At 42.1% G+C, this 15826-nt stretch overlaps 1 protein-coding gene across 2 annotated transcripts in view; it reads left to right on the top strand.

The window, feature by feature from the left end:
* The window catches only part of fam234b (family with sequence similarity 234 member B), a 68104-nt gene extending 60441 nt beyond the window's left edge, over positions 1 to 7663 (top strand). For both annotated transcript variants that reach the window (XM_028815362.2, XM_028815363.2), the window contains exons 11-13: positions 3407 to 3524; positions 5168 to 5388; positions 5499 to 7663. In XM_028815362.2, coding sequence (XP_028671195.2) covers positions 3407 to 3524; positions 5168 to 5388; positions 5499 to 5501 — 342 coding nt within the window. In that variant the 3' untranslated portion in view covers positions 5502 to 7663. The remainder of the gene's footprint in view (positions 1 to 3406; positions 3525 to 5167; positions 5389 to 5498) is intronic.
* The last annotated feature ends 8163 nt before the right edge of the window (positions 7664 to 15826 follow it).

Here is a 15826-nt window from a genome sequence, read left to right on the forward strand (position 1 = left end):
TAACCCAACAAGGCTGCTCCATACTCCAAATCCCCAGAGCCCTGTGGGAGTCTGAGGCACGACTGCAATACAGGGGGGCTGCCATCTAGCACTCTGGGGGAGGTAAAGCCTTAAAATATGCTCTCTCCCCAACACCTTCCACTATATTGGCATCCTGGCCAGGCAAGGGCCCCGGCCGTCTGCCACAACAGCATTAGTAGATAAAGGTGATATAACAAACAAACATCATGCTGCATCTCGTCTTATCTCATCTCATCTACATTTATCACTACCTGAAAGGAAAAGAGTGGGAAGAATCTTCTCCCGGCTGACGTCAGAAACTGTAAGACAATTACAAGAAATGCTAAATTAAGTGAGCGATACCATGTATTAGAGCCAAGGGGGAGCTTATAACAGAAGGAAACAGCATATCTGCTCATTTTTCTTTGAAAACATTTTTGCAAAGTAAACCTCTTTATCTAACGATACTCACTTTTTGATAGGACTATATTTTTCCCTGAAAGTCCGTAGAGACTTTCATTGCTGACAAAAAGATAGGCTGTGGTGAACTCTTCCAAGACCATCTTTACACAGTCTGGTGCATGTGATGTCAGTAAGCATGAAGGAATGATGACCACAACATGGGTGAGTTCACAGAGAGAGAGATCATCAACGTGTTATACCACAAGCTCCAAAGTAAAACTCAAAGACAAGAGGATGATCCCTGCATAGCACTTTCAACAATTTAAAGTTTGATGGAGAATTGACAAGACACACTGAGATAGACGTAATGTTTCCAAACTGAGTACTCTTCCTTAGGACAGTCTATCACAGATGGCTCTTCTTTAATTGTCCGTAACATTTGATTATGTCTAAGCAAGTATCTGTCCTGCCACAGATGTTAAGATAGCAGGTCAAACACGCAAAAGTAGAATAAAAGACCAAAAGATGGACTCTTTATGTTTAGACACTTGTTATGATTTAGTATATTTATTTTATTTTTTGCACACACTTAGTCATTTTTCAAGATCTACCACTCAAATTTGGGGTTTTTCAGGCCCTAGAACTCACTTCACTCAGTACTGTTTTGACTTAATGCCTCTTTTAGTTTTTGTAAATATTTTTTGGCAGTTTCCACTGCCATTTTATCTTTCAATTGCTAGGGTCACTCCTGTGTAGTTGGAGGCCTGTCCTCAGAAGTCGTGAACTTTGACATTTTGACAGAACAGGTTTAACCTCCTTCGTGTTGCATGTTTTGTCAAACAAATATGTAACAAGCATTGCACTTCTTCTCATGAACAATTAAATCTCATGTTACTACTGTAAAATGTTCAAACACTAAAAGTACAAAGTCAGAAGTGTAAGAAGTATAATAATGATACAAATACTAATAATGATGAACAATAATATGACCAGCACAGTGCACATGTGTGAGTGACGCGAGCGTCTCTTTCGGTTTCACTGACTGAAGACTGATTCACCTCATCATTGCTGCTGATGAAAGGCGTTTCTTACGAGGTTTACAAACCATTATAAGGCCAGGAGAAGACACATCTACACTGTTGCTCACAAAATGTTTGAGCCTGATGCTTACGCAGAACACCCCTATACCCATTGACCGAGTATTAATGCTGTGGTCACTTTTACAGCCCGAGTAAACCTGGGGTGTTACGCAAGACATGTCAATACCGTTGCCCACGTGACACTTGGGACTAACACTTTTAGCACTGTTTTTACAGCCCAAGTGACGTTCAGGTCTAAGGAGGTTAAATGGCCCTCCTTTAACTAAAAACTCAACCTTCTGTTATTTTGTTAATCCTTGGCTTTGATTTGTATATAATGGTGAGTTAAGACAGTTAAGTTGGGCCTATGCCATAAAGCTTTATAAGTAAGTAGTATTGATATCAACCCTTAATTTAGCTGGACTCAAGTGTAAGGACTTGAGAAATGGAGTTACGTGCTCATACTGTCTAGTTCTTGTATTGATTCTTGCAGGAGCATTTTGAATTACCCTATATACTCATGTTTAAGTTCTCCCATGGATAAGTCGGGGCTTGATTTTACCGTATAATTTCCAGTATTTTATAATGTCGGTCGTATAAGTCAAATGCGGAAAACTTGTGCTATTGATCCAAGAGATTATGATATGCTAATGCCCACCTGAGAGAGTAATCACAGAGCACACTGCCTTTTTTTTCTATGTGGGTGCGGCAATGCGCTGTATCAGCGTGTGCTCCTAACCTCTCTCTCTCTCTGTTGTGCCTACGTGACCACATGGTAATAACCAAACTATTCCGAAGAAACGTTTGCACTGATTTGTGTTTTTTGTATCTCACACCCTCATACACCTTTATCGTAAAAAAATTTTATATGTTCTAGATGAATAGTCAACAACTAAGAAAAGAAGAAAGAGCAGTGTGTCGAAAAGAGACCCAAAAGCATTGGAGACAAAAAGAATGCAAAAAAGAACAAAAATAATCTATGTGCAAATTCTGAATATAAGGAAAGTAATAATCAGCCCGTCCTGCGAGACTAGACTTTGTGCCAAGAGATTTAACCACGCCCAGGGCCGGAAAAAGACAAAGTAGAACGTCGTAAAGAATTCAAAAACGGCATGATACACGTGCAGAGCAGATTAAAGATAATGAAAGTAGGAAAATTCGAAAGTCTCAAAAAAATGATAGTAAAGATCACATTAGCACAAAAAAACTGAAAATATTACTCTGTGAAATCGAGATCAAGTAGTGTTTGAGGATGTCTGGGGGAGAAGAGAGACAAGGCAGTGAGATAAAAGGACAGCTGCTGTATAGGCTTTTAAATGTTTGAAGTTGTGCACAAAATGCAGATCACGCGGCATGGCAGCAGTTAATCGAGCAAAGAGGAGATAAAAAAAATGCATTTGTTTGCCATTGTATCACCACTTAAGAGGGGTTTCAGAAGAGTGACCGTCTCTCCTTGGGGTGCATTCAGCCCCCCTCTTCACAACGGTGTGTAGTGCTGGCTTTTTGGCGAACGATGCAAGCAGGGGGCAAAGTCTGTGTGTGTATGTATGTGTGTGTGTATATATATATATATATATATATATATATATATAATAATATACTGTTTATGAACCTTGGCAACTCTGACTCTTGTATGCAGCATGGGTGAGGGGGCACATTGAGTTTCTGCAAGGGGGTTGTAGCCCCTCCCAGGAGTTCCCCATCCTGTCCCCCCCACCCCCAAGATCGGGCCTTGCCTATCACTGAAGTCTGGCACTGATCACTGTGTTACCTTGCTGTCCGACATCCTAGTAGCAGGAAATCCCTTGTCAGTTCCCTGGAATTTTTTCATGCAGTTCTTGTAGCACACTAAAATGTTTCACTTCAGAACTGGATGTGGAGGCCACATGACACCGAACGTAAGCTCCACAACTTTGTTTTATTAGGTACCTGAATCCAGTCAAGATACCGCAGGCCTGCAGCACTTGTACCTCCTCCATCCTATGTACCCCACAATTCTACTGGAACTCACCTCCAATGCTGACCATGTTGTGAAGACAGCAGGTGAGTTGCGCTCTGCATTTTAGTAACAATGTGGATGTGTAAGTGTGCCAAATAATACACTTGCTCTGCTCTTCGTGGCTATGATTTAAATTAGTTGGCTTAATGGTATGGGTGGACAGTTCTGAAGGTAGTAATAAAATAAAGATAAAACAGTAGGGATCACGGAAATGGGGACCACATGTTCCCCACTCGCATTACTGGGGGCACTAAAAAGTGGCCGTCTCTATTAATGTCCATGAAGGATTACCTGGCCCTCTCGTTCATTATGAATGGATGAGAAGGCTAGCTGGGATACTGGGGGCTGCCAGGAGGACCTCTGAAAAGACGTCCCCAAAAGTTTTATATGACAAGACCTAGCTTAGAAGTACTTTGAGTTGGGCTTGTAGTCCAATCAGTGGCCCGAAGAAGAGTCCAGAAGATACATGAGCAAACTAGTAATAGGGGGGTAATTAGACAGAGAGAGACCAGTGAGAAGAGAGCATTAGTGTGGGCATGCAAGACCAGGAGGTTTGTTGTTTTCTGTTTTTTGTTCCTACTTTGTGTTCCCGTTAAACACCTTGTGCCTAAAATGTCTTTAATAAAATATCTTTAATGTTCCTGCTACCAATTTGAGCTTTTTATGGGTTTACGGACACCTCTTGTAAAGCCCCTTCCAGATTACAGTGGGTACAGGAAATGGGTGAATGTTTCAGTTTCTTTGACTTTATTAATAAGAATGCAAAGAGACGACTTCTTCTTTTGGTTGCTCCTGTTAGGGGTTGCCACAGCGGATCATCTTCTTCCATATCTTTCTGTTCTCTGCATCTTGCTGTGTTACACCCATCACCTGCATGTCCTCTCTCACCACATCCATAAACCTTCTCATAGGCCTTCCTCTTTTTCTCTTGCCAGGCAGCTTCACCCTTAGCATTCTTCTCCTAATATACTCAGCATCTCTCCTGTGCACATGTCCAAACCAACGCAATCTCACCTCTCTGACTTTGTCTCCCAACCGTCCAACCTGAGCTGACCCTCTAATGTCCTCATAATCCTATCCATCCTTGTCATACCCAGTGCAAATCTTAGCATCTTTAACTCTGCCACCTCCAGCTCTGTCTCCTGCTTTCTGGTCAGTGCCACCGTCTCCAACCCATATAACACAGCTGGTCTCACTACCGTCCTGTAGACCTTCCCTTTCACTCTTGCTGATAACTGTCTGTCACAAATCACTCCTGACACTCTTCTCCACCCATTCCACCCTGCCTACACTCTTTTTTTTCACTTCTCTTCCACAATCCCCATTACTCTGTATTGTTGATCCCAAGTATTTAAACTCATCCACCTTCACCAACTCTACTCCCTTCGCCCTCATCATTCCACTGAGCTCCTTCTCATGTCTCTTTATTGTTCATGGCAGTCAGTCTTGCAGATTTCTCATGGTAACCCCCCCCACTCTCCTCTATGATCTGTAGTGTAGGAAAGCATTCCAGTGTTGCTGAACAGTTGAGCTCCACTCTATTTAAACATGACGACGGCAGAACGGGTGCCAAAAAACGGCAATTTTGTAGAATTTAAACGCGGCCTCTGAAGGGAAAGACAAATCCGAGTGACTAGCAGCGTGCATGCACTCCCCCTCTGTTTACGACTTCTCTTCTCTGTTGCAGTTCGGCCCGTAGCACAGAAGAAGGATGGCTTTTACGTTTCCATAGCGACACGACCGAGTCTAAATGCATCCATCCGCAGGCCAAGAGATCAAGTGGTGACCAGGCTAAGCTTGAAAAAGGCTGTGGCCCACAGCAAAGTCGTGACAATGGCTGCGCCTTCGCATACCCTCGGCCCTTTTGAAGTGAGGAATTTTTTCAGCAAATTGAATTTTAAAGAGCAGGTATGTGGATTCATTGCCCTCTCTGTCGTTTTTTTTCTGTTGTGTATTATGGAAGAAAACTTTGAAGTGCAATTAATTGGTCTTTTGTTTTTTTTTTTGTTTTTTTTAAGTGAAAGACTTGCCTGATTGGCCCACCGAAGCAGACTGCAAAGAATTCAATTTGTATGTTTCCATGGAGCACAAAATGAAGACTGGAAGCAAACCTCTGTCTGTGACTATAGCAACAAGATGCTGTTCTGTCTGTTTTCTGCTGGATTCATTCATTTATTGCTTTTTTCCTCTAAAATTGTCTTTTTAAAAAAGAAAGTTTAGCACTTTAGTAGTCACAAGGCAGTAGAATAAGATATAAGAGAGAGAAACTTGAAAATCATTCTGAACTGTAAAGCTGAAAAGCAGCCACAGAGGATCAGCATTTAGTGTCACGCTGGCTACATTGTCCAGTATAATGGATAATTGACCAGTCCAGTAATACTGGCTGACAGGTTGATTACTGACTAGGAAAAAACTAATGTGGTATTACCAAACTCAACGTCTTAATAGTCCTTGGCATTCCCTCCGGTACTGCGGAGTGTCTTCTGCCATTACTGACCACAGGGGATGTGACCTGGTATTTCTAACTGGCCAAGCCTAGGTGACTAACCAGGCTGGTATTACTAACCAGGTGAATTCCAAGTCATTTCCTTCATGAAACAATGCAAACCACTAACGACATTTTGGTCTAGTCTGATATTTTTAATCAAAGCAGCTCCACTCTGCTATTACTGGCCAGGGACACTTTCTAACCAGACATGACTGCAGCAGCTAGGGAGGCTGAGGCCTGCGATTACTGACCAAACAGGATCCCTCTCATCTGATATTACTTATGAGGGATGTTACAGTCAAGCAAATAGTCAGGACCTTCTAATCTAGTATTATAAAGGCAGGTGGGTAGGTGATGATGACGACGACAATGATGATGATGTTCTAATCCAGTATTGCTAATCAGGGATCTTTCTCAGTATTACTTAACCAGTGAAGTTCTCATCTGTTATTGCTCTCTAGGGAAGGTCTAGTCCTGAATGATCAACTATGGAGGTTTTTCTAAAAATAGTAGGAACTAGTGAGGCCAGGGTCTGGCATTATTGACCACTGCATGATCGGCCAGAGAGACCTAGCCCAGTATTACCAGTCAGTGATTCTCTAACGCATTAAGAATTAGAAATGGTCTACACTGGCATTACTGGCCACAAAAAATACAGGCTGTTATTACTGAACATTGTAATTCTTATCATGGACCACAGCAAATTATTAGTGTTCTGATCCATGATTAGGCATTATTGATCAGAGATGCTCCGGTGTGATATGCCTGTGAGGCACATCTTACTACTGAACCATGAAGTTCTAACGTAGAATATTACCAACTAATTATGTGTTACAAATCTAGCTGGATTTAGCCTTGTATCGCTGGGCACTCTCTGATCCACTTCTACTCATACTAATAATCTGGCATAAGTGATCAGAAAGTCAATGCTATCAGCAGGGAGCCAATCTCAGTTGAATTGATTGAACTGAATTCAAAGCCTGAATCACGTTATGAATTGTATTGTGGGATATGTATATTGTCTTTAGCCTACTAGGGAGGAGTCCTCACTAAACTGTTAAATTCCAGTTTGACGTTACTGATAGTAAACATGCAAAGGAAGCTAAGGTGGTCTGAGCTGGTGTTACAGACCAGCAAAATTCTACTTTGATATTCTAGTCCAGTGTTACCAATTAGGGAGGCTGTAGTTGAAATTTATTATTCTTAGTTCTAGCCCACCACTATTAACAAGGGAGTTTTTAAGCCAAAGTTTGCCAATCTGACCATTTCTAGTCTACTGCTTCTTAATTGGGTGGTCTGATCTGCCAATACTGGCCAGTGAAATTCTAATCTGGTCAGGAAACTCTAGTCCAAAGCTAACCCTTTAGTCATATTTGTCCAAGCCAAGATGTAATATACTATATCTAACGAGAGGTTCAAGTCTGGCATAACTGATCAGAACTACAGGAACCAGGGCTGCATCAGCGAGCAGACAGACTCTAGTCGGACATTACTGACCGGGAGGAGGCTCATCAAACAGATGCAAACACACAATTGATCTTCATCTGGTAGAAGTAATATCAAGATTTATTTGTTTTATGTTGTAGTATTTATTGATGTATTTATTTATTATTTATTAAAAGTAGAACCTTAAATGTGGAACGTTAGCTGTTTTGCATTTTTGTATACAATAAAATTGATGCTCATGTACTGTCAGCCTTTGTGTGTCAAAAAACTATTTTTACTTTACAGTGGACCTAGACGTGTACAACCAGATGCTGTTATCTTATGTTTTAAATTCGGAGCCGGCTGAACAACACCACAGTACACCCATCATTTGCAATACATAACTGTGTATAATAAAATCAATAAAGATCTGCTGAGAAGGGGACATAGTAAAATCTATCAATCTTTCTACTGTATAAGATAGATATGAACAGCACTATATATCTTACTACTAGCCATGTGCGCCCAACTACATTGCGCATGTTAAAGTTGCCTGTGAAGGGCTCCCTGTTTAAATGCGGCTGCCAGTCGTGAACTGGGCCCTTCGTCGCACAGCATTATGATTTTTTATAAGGGAAACAAAATTACGAAAGAAAACCCTTGGACATTGATTCGTTAGGAACGGCTTACTCGGAATCACTGTCCGAATAGTAATTATGTGGTGGTGTAGGAGCATTTCTGCTTCTCTCCGTTCACAGTCCATCTCGTTTTCAAGACGCTGTCATTTCCTCTCACAATCTCTTCTCAACCTTTCTCCGATCTCACAAGTTGCTTTGTGGCAATCCAAAGAGTAAGGCAATATACTCGGAGCAATGGTTATAAAAGGGGGACACATAGGTATCCAGGCTCTTTAAAGCATAAATAGGGATCACTTCACTGACATGTGTGCAAGCCAGGGTACAACTGTGAGATGCGCAGCACTTGCCGGCTACAAGTAACAATAATAATTTCTGGAACGTGCCGTTACATTGTCATTCATTTTACCCACTGTCTTTCTTTCATTCATATGTTACGTAGGCACGTACCTTTTATCTTCGGCAATCTCATTCTCTAACCAGGCCTCAGGAGCTAACCAGCGTAACACTGTCCACCACCCCTTTCATTATTCCGGCACATTGTTGACATCCGTGAGTAACAACAACGTACTAAACTGGAAGGTGGTCTACGCATGCGTGGAATTCGCGGACAACCAAAGATCAAGATCCAAATTAAGATTATATATAAAGACTAGTTAATTTAAAGCACAACAATTTGTTTAGTTTGAATGTCTGTGTTTTGAGGTGTGACTGGAGTACTACAGTCTTCAGTAGTATAAGCCTGGAGGAGATTCTTAATGCAATGCCTATGTTTTAGCTGTCTCTCTACTGCCATCTAGTGCTTCTTCTTCTAATTCATTCATGGACAAACAAAGATCAAGATCCAAATGAAGATTATATATAGAGATTATATAGGTAGAGGTGAAATGCACATCTGTCTATTATATATTATCTATCATATAGTGCCTTTCACATCTATCTATCATATAACAGTGCTGTTCATATCTATCTATCATATAGTGCCTTTCACATCTATCTATCTATCTATCTCCATTGCTTCCAGCTGGAGGTGTTTACCACTCCTTACTCAATTCTTCAAGTATAGTGTTGAAGTTGAACTATCCTTTCCCCTTGGCAAATGTGAGAATATAAAATTCTACATACAATACACTTTTTCTTTTTTCAGATCTTTAACTCTGCTCAATTTGCACAGGTGAAAGAAGCCTAACTGCTGCAGAGAAGTTTTTTATTCTTCATCCATTAGCAGCATTTCAACCTTCTTCCCGATGCAGTTTCTGTTGTTCTGTCGTAAAACAAAACCAACAACCCGACCCTAACCTTAATAACAGTAATCCTCCAACTGGAGTAGCAAAGAAATGTCAACTACACTAACAAGGATAAATCTGAAAACACCATTTTCATTAAAAAACGCTTTCCTTTTACATTAGCATTTTCAGATTGTTTTCTAAACGTTTGTCAGTCCTATCAAAATGACTAAAATGAGTACATATTTCCTATTAGGTATGTGTGGTTTACCAGCCAAGAGCTCTGTTTGTTTAGAGAGCAGAATTGAAATTGCAAAAGCTCAAGGAAAATAAATCACACCTGAGGAAAACACCAAGCTGGACTTCTTTATCTGGACAGATGAGGTGCAGCTGCTACTAGAAAATTACAAATGTTCTAAGTATAAAGTAACCAAAGGCATAGTAAATACAGACGCGAGTCCTGCAAAATAAAAACAGTGCTGTAGATTTCAACTGATTAGGACAAGTTAAGAAAGATGAGATCAAAAAGGAATTTATTACAACTAAACTGATGTCGGATCAGATAACAATCACACATCACCATTTTCAAAGGCCTCCATTTTCAGATCCTCACTGCTATACAGGACTTGCCATTTTCAGATTTACACATCTCAGACAGATTAGTTTATGGTGGTTGAAAATGCCATTTTAACAAGGACGAAAATCCCACACAAATACGAAAAGACGTGTTTTCATAATTATCTGTGTTAGTGTGCACAGACACATCAGAATAAAGTAAATGATGAACACGCCACCATGTCTAACATAAAACCAGATAGGAAGCGAGAATAGCGGCTCAAAAATTATGAGAGTCTGAAAAGCAGGCTTTACGGGAACAAGCTTGAGAGAGGGAGCGGCGGTAAAGAGACATTCACGGCCACGTGAATACAGGAGAAAGGCACTGAAGACTTCTGTAGAACAAGAGATGGCAAATATTTGTAATTATTTTGTTACCTGTCACTGTGGCTAGTAATTTATAATTTCTGAAATGTCACAGTACAGCCTCTTCTGTATGATAAAATCATAAAAGTCTAACCTCAACTTTCTAATCACTTTACTGCATGTTCTTCACCCAAATCCGCCTCACCTTGAGAGGTGTCTCTAGTCTCACGGAGCTAGACGTATAATACTTTATGTACGTCTGGAGACACCCATGAGAGAATTTGATGTTAAAGTGGTTGGAAATAAGTAGAAAACACATTGAGTGTCACATCTCTACAACCATTTCAGTGCTTATGATGACAGAGGTTAAAGAAAGCAGAAGTGCACTTGTTAACCTGATCCGACAGACGGCAAGCTTCTGATTATGAATAACTGTTGTGAAGAGGAGACAAAACAACCTCAAAGTCTTGGGGCACCACCATGGATAAAGAGAAAGCGAGGAAAAACACTCAACAAGTTTCGGATAACACCCTTTCAGACAGGAGCCCAGAACTGATCTGAACTCAAAATGGCTGAACTTCCAGGCATTTGGGTTCCAGGAAGCGGCGGGTCTAAGAGGGCAGATAATGGAAGTGATACCATTGGTGGAACGGCTGTCAATCTGCCATTCTGCAGCGGGAGGAAGAGAGAAGGCATTAAAACACAGCACCAACCTCTGGTTCAGTGGCTTGTTACTATCACCAAAACCGTTAACCTATCTCCCATGAGCCCATGCATGACATGGTCTACTGCTGAAGTCTTCAAAAAAGACCCCAATTAAGCATATGTTTTGCATGTGTGGAGAGTACACTGCATGTATTGAAATTAAACATAACCTTCAATTAGGAAACCTTGTGATATAGCGGGTCCACAGCCCTCACTAGAAAAGCCCAGTTTTTAAATAGATAATCTCCACACTTGTGGCTTAAAGAGGGGGCACGGTAGTGTGGCCAGAGCAGTCCCCGGGCACTTCGTGATGCGGGTGTTTCCTCGCTTAAGCGCACAGGTGAGGAGTCGTCCGCATCTGTAACTGATGCCAGGAACTGCTAATTGCCACACCTGAGCCACATCCCCATTATAAATAGTAGGAGCGCGAGTGCAGAGGAAAGGAAAAAAAGAAAGTGAATGGAGGTTAAGGGAGAAGAAGGCAGCAGGAAGCAGAAAGCAGAAAGCTGGTGCGTGAGCGAGCAAAGGCACGTTCGCTGTCGAGAGCAGAAGGCAGCTGAGCAATGAGCCCTAGCGGAGTGTTTTGCCGGCACATGGGGCAGTCAGTAGTGGTCACTCCTGCTGAGTGTTTAGTGAGGAGCAGGACTGACCGGAAGGAGGACGGCTCGCCACGGAAGACAGCGGGAGTTGGGAGGCCCCAGCGTGAGCACCCTGGTCGCTGGGGAACCCAAGTCTCAGTCTGGGGAGAGCAGAATGAAGCCAGGGATCGGGAAGCCACCAGACCAGAAGGCAGAGAAGGTCAGCTGTAGGTAGGGTGACTCCCCTGGTGCATAGCCTGGGTGGGAGAAGCAGGGGAGTCACCAGTAGAAGAATGCACCGGGCTTTGTTTTTAAAAGGACTGCTTCCAGCCAGCTATATTTTAACCTCGCTTTTCTTAGAATTATTTTAACCTCCACCCTTTCACTGGTTGTATTGGATTATTTATTTATTTGAACACTTTGTTTGGACAGTTTTTAAATAAAAGCACTTTGCACCTTTATGCACCATCCCCTTGCTTCGTTGTGTCCTCACTGATCAGCTCATCCGGTGACATTATCGACGGTGTCGGGTTCAAGAGTTCCTAAAAAGGAAATGGGAGCATGGAGTGGAACCCACATCGTCCCGAACCTTAGGAAAAAACCTTCAGATTATACACTGGCATTTGAAGACATCAATGGACGAGTGCTAGTAGTGAATGATACGCTGACGCACTTGCTGTGGGAGCTCTCTGTTGTTCACAGTTCAGACAATGGTGTTGGGAGTCGACGTAAGGCTGAAAGAATTAGAAGCTATGTTTGTGAAATTATGAATTGCAAAATATACATTTCAAGCAAATGGTGTACAGTAATTCCCCACTTATCGCGGGAGATAGGTTCCAAGGCCGACCGCGATAACTAAATTTCCGCGAAGTAGGGACACCATATTTATTTAATTATTTAACGTGTATTTGGATGTTTTTAAACCCTCCCCGTATTGTTTACAACCCACCATTTACTCTATTAATAACAGGGACAACTGCTAAGCAATATAAAATCGGTAGATAAGTTTACACTTACTGTATAGCGAAGTACACGTAGCAGCTTGTAGGCAGTCATGACGTCGTCGACCTTGTTGCAAAGATTCCTAAAGCAGATTCCATCCAGACTACTGCCTTATCACGTCCACTTGCAACTCGTTTTGCGCCCTGGTTAAAGAAAAAGCAGCCGTAGATCTTACATGCTTTTCCTCCTTTTTAAATAAAAAGAATCGTGGACTCATTGATGCTGTAATGGTGTCCTGCAGCGGTGTAGCTGTTCCCTTCCTTCAACATATCCAAAACTTTTACCTTTTCTGCAATCATTTGCATCTTCTGTTGGTGCTTGGACACGGCCCCTGTAGGAGTAGCACGTTAATGCTGAATGAGTGAGATGAGACTTCCTGGTTAATGCAACACTCCGTCGCCGAGCCAATCAGCAGCACACAGGAACTTAACTGCATGCTCTGATTGGGTAGCTTCTCAGCCATCCGCCAATAGCATCTCTTGTATGAAATCAACTGGGCAAACCAACTGAGGAAGCAAGTAAAAAGACCCATTGTCCGCAGAAACCCGCGAAGCACCGAAAAATCCGCGTTATATATTTAGATATGCTTACATATAAAATCCGCGAAGTCGTGAATCCGCGAAAAGTGAACCGCGAAACAGCGAGGGATTACTGTATCATTCTCCATCGAAACGTCTGCCATTAAGAGAGCTGATAACGAAGAGCCACAGGAAATGCAGATTTAGGTAATCAAAACCCCTGAAACAATAAATGTGACTAATGCCACTGACACCACTCCAGAAGAACCATGGGTGAGCCTGCACAGCAACCAACATCTCAATGCACGTCCAAATGAATAACTAAAGTAATTTAACATTACTCTCTAACTGGAAAAGCAAACATGCCCTGCCAGAATAGCCGCGGCATTTTAACACGTTGCATATCCATAGATCACAATGCTTTTCTAGTCTCTTATTGCTGTTGATATGCCATATAGTGATGTAACAGTCAAAGTGACAGAAAGAGATCATAGCAGACAGGGGTGCTTCTCAAACGCGTGGAGCTAAGTATCTGTGGTGGTCTACATGTGTGTCTTCTGTTGCTACGCTCATTACAAAACACAAATTAATCAGTATGCTTAAGTTAACAGCAATTTTAGCTTTCTATTTCAATCACAGAGACATGTCTTTTATTCTTTTTTTTTTTTAGTAAACCATCTGTCAAAAAAATGTTTTGTTAAAATTTTACAAGTAAAAAAATATAAAGAATGGTGAATATGACTTGTGAAGCCAACTAGTCCCACAGTACAACAAATACGGAAACTGAGTTTTCCTGTATTGTATGAACAGCTCCTTAGTGCAATCCGTTAACTTAAGGCCTAGGTGGAGGCAAGCCTGGCAGAGGTGCTCCGTTCATTCCAGGGGATGGAGGCCTCATTCCTGGAGAAGGCATTCATGTTGAGGCACCTGTAACATAACTTTAATATGTCACTGTGCTCTGTACAAATATAATTTTATAAATCTACTTTTCTTTCTACTCACATGCACAGTGGACACAGATTTAGCACAGGGGCTCATCATTTAGAACTGCTAGGCAAGCGTTAGAAGACAAGACAGGGACAACTGCGAAATGGGCATTGTATACTATTTCTGTGTGTCAAAGTCAGCATGAAACTGTATCCTCTTTACCTTGTTTGGAATGGCATGATTCACCTAAGTGGGGACCTGCACATGAAGAAAGAGTATAAAGCCTTGGAACATTGCCCGGCACACCTTTGAAGGCGATGGACAGATGGGAGATAACATCATCCGATCCGGAAAATCCTTCCAACGCAGCTACCAGTAGCTCGCAAGCGACGTGTTGGAGACCCCTGATCTACACCATGTAAATTAACTTGCTTTGTCTGTCTTGAGTTGTACGATGTAGCTCCAGGATGACTTCATACCACCTTCATCAGAAGTGCCACCTCTTTCCCATCTGCAGGGTCTTTATTGCTGCAGATCAGTCCCATCGGCGGTGTGTCATTGGTAAGCGCAATACAACGGGGTCATTAAGCACAGAGCTGTGGTCATTGACGGTAGGAAGACAGGCCATGATTGAGAGACTAGAGTGATATGTGAACACTGAGCAGTGGGCAAGTGGGTGAGCCACCCCACCTGGTAGACACCCTCGAACCCGTTAAAGTCTACTCTCCCTGTATTTCTCACTCTGCTGTGTTTCTGTATGAACTCTCTTTGGCCTCCTTGGGTGTCTCTCTAGCGTGAGATGATTGCTATGACAGCATTTCATCGGGTTTAATTGTGTAAGGACAAAAAGGAACATAGATTTACAGCAGCCATCTCTATTTATTATCTCTGACTAATTTGGTTTTCTCTGCATGCAAGTAGCTAAGAAAGCAAGCTGTATTCTAAAACCTGACAGAGGCGTGTTCCCTGTGCCAGCATGGCAGTGATGTATTACTAATTACATCCAGCCGGCGGAGGTAATTATAGCACTCGACTTGTCGGCGGTGGATCTGATGAGACAGTCAGCTCCTGTTAGTCAGCACTCGGGTGGGCTGAAGTAACCAGTAAAGGAAGAACACGTTGCGGTGTCAGCAGTGGGCCCTGGCACAGCTACAACTTCCAGAGCACAATTAACTGCTGTTATATCGTTCTGTTAACCCACCATCCGAAGAATCAGAGGAGGTTTCCACTCTCGTTTTCACATGTAGCCATATTTTTTCTTCACTGAGATAACAGAGAACAGTAATGGGGTGCGCGCCATCTCTACTGAGTGCCAGGTGTTGCATTACAGACTGGGTTTGCTCCTGTCTTATGTTTATTTTCTGCTTAATTGTTACAAGAAAATTATTATTTCTCATGTTTTTTACATAACTTATGCTAATTTATTATTTAGTATATCTATATATTGTGCTTCTATGTTCTCTTGTGTTTTGTAGCTGGAACCCCCCCCCCCCCCCCACAAAGAGAAGGGGCCACCATGATGTCATTACATTTACTTGCTTAAGCACCCATGTCACATTATGTGACTTTTTCAGCAATTTTCCATTGTAATCTTCATTTCTAAAATTTTTGTGAGTTGCAGACACTGGGCGGATGCCTAATGTGACGTACCCTCCGCACCAAGGCCAACTAGTCTGCAGCTCTCTCTGACTAATTAATCACATTGTCAAGTTTGCAGACGATACATCCATGGTCGGCCTCATCACCAACAATGACGAGGCCAACTACAGGAACGAGGTGAGCCAACTGGTCCAGTGGTGTAAAGACAACAATCTCTTCCTGAACGTGGGAAAGACCAAAGAGACTGTGGTCGATTTCAGGAGAGGTCATTCACAGCGCCCACCACTGACCATCGACCGTGTAGCTGTGGAAAGGGTGAATA

Source organism: Erpetoichthys calabaricus, chromosome 12 (assembly GCF_900747795.2).
Source record: "Erpetoichthys calabaricus chromosome 12, fErpCal1.3, whole genome shotgun sequence".
Taxonomy (NCBI): Eukaryota; Metazoa; Chordata; class Cladistia; order Polypteriformes; family Polypteridae; genus Erpetoichthys; species Erpetoichthys calabaricus.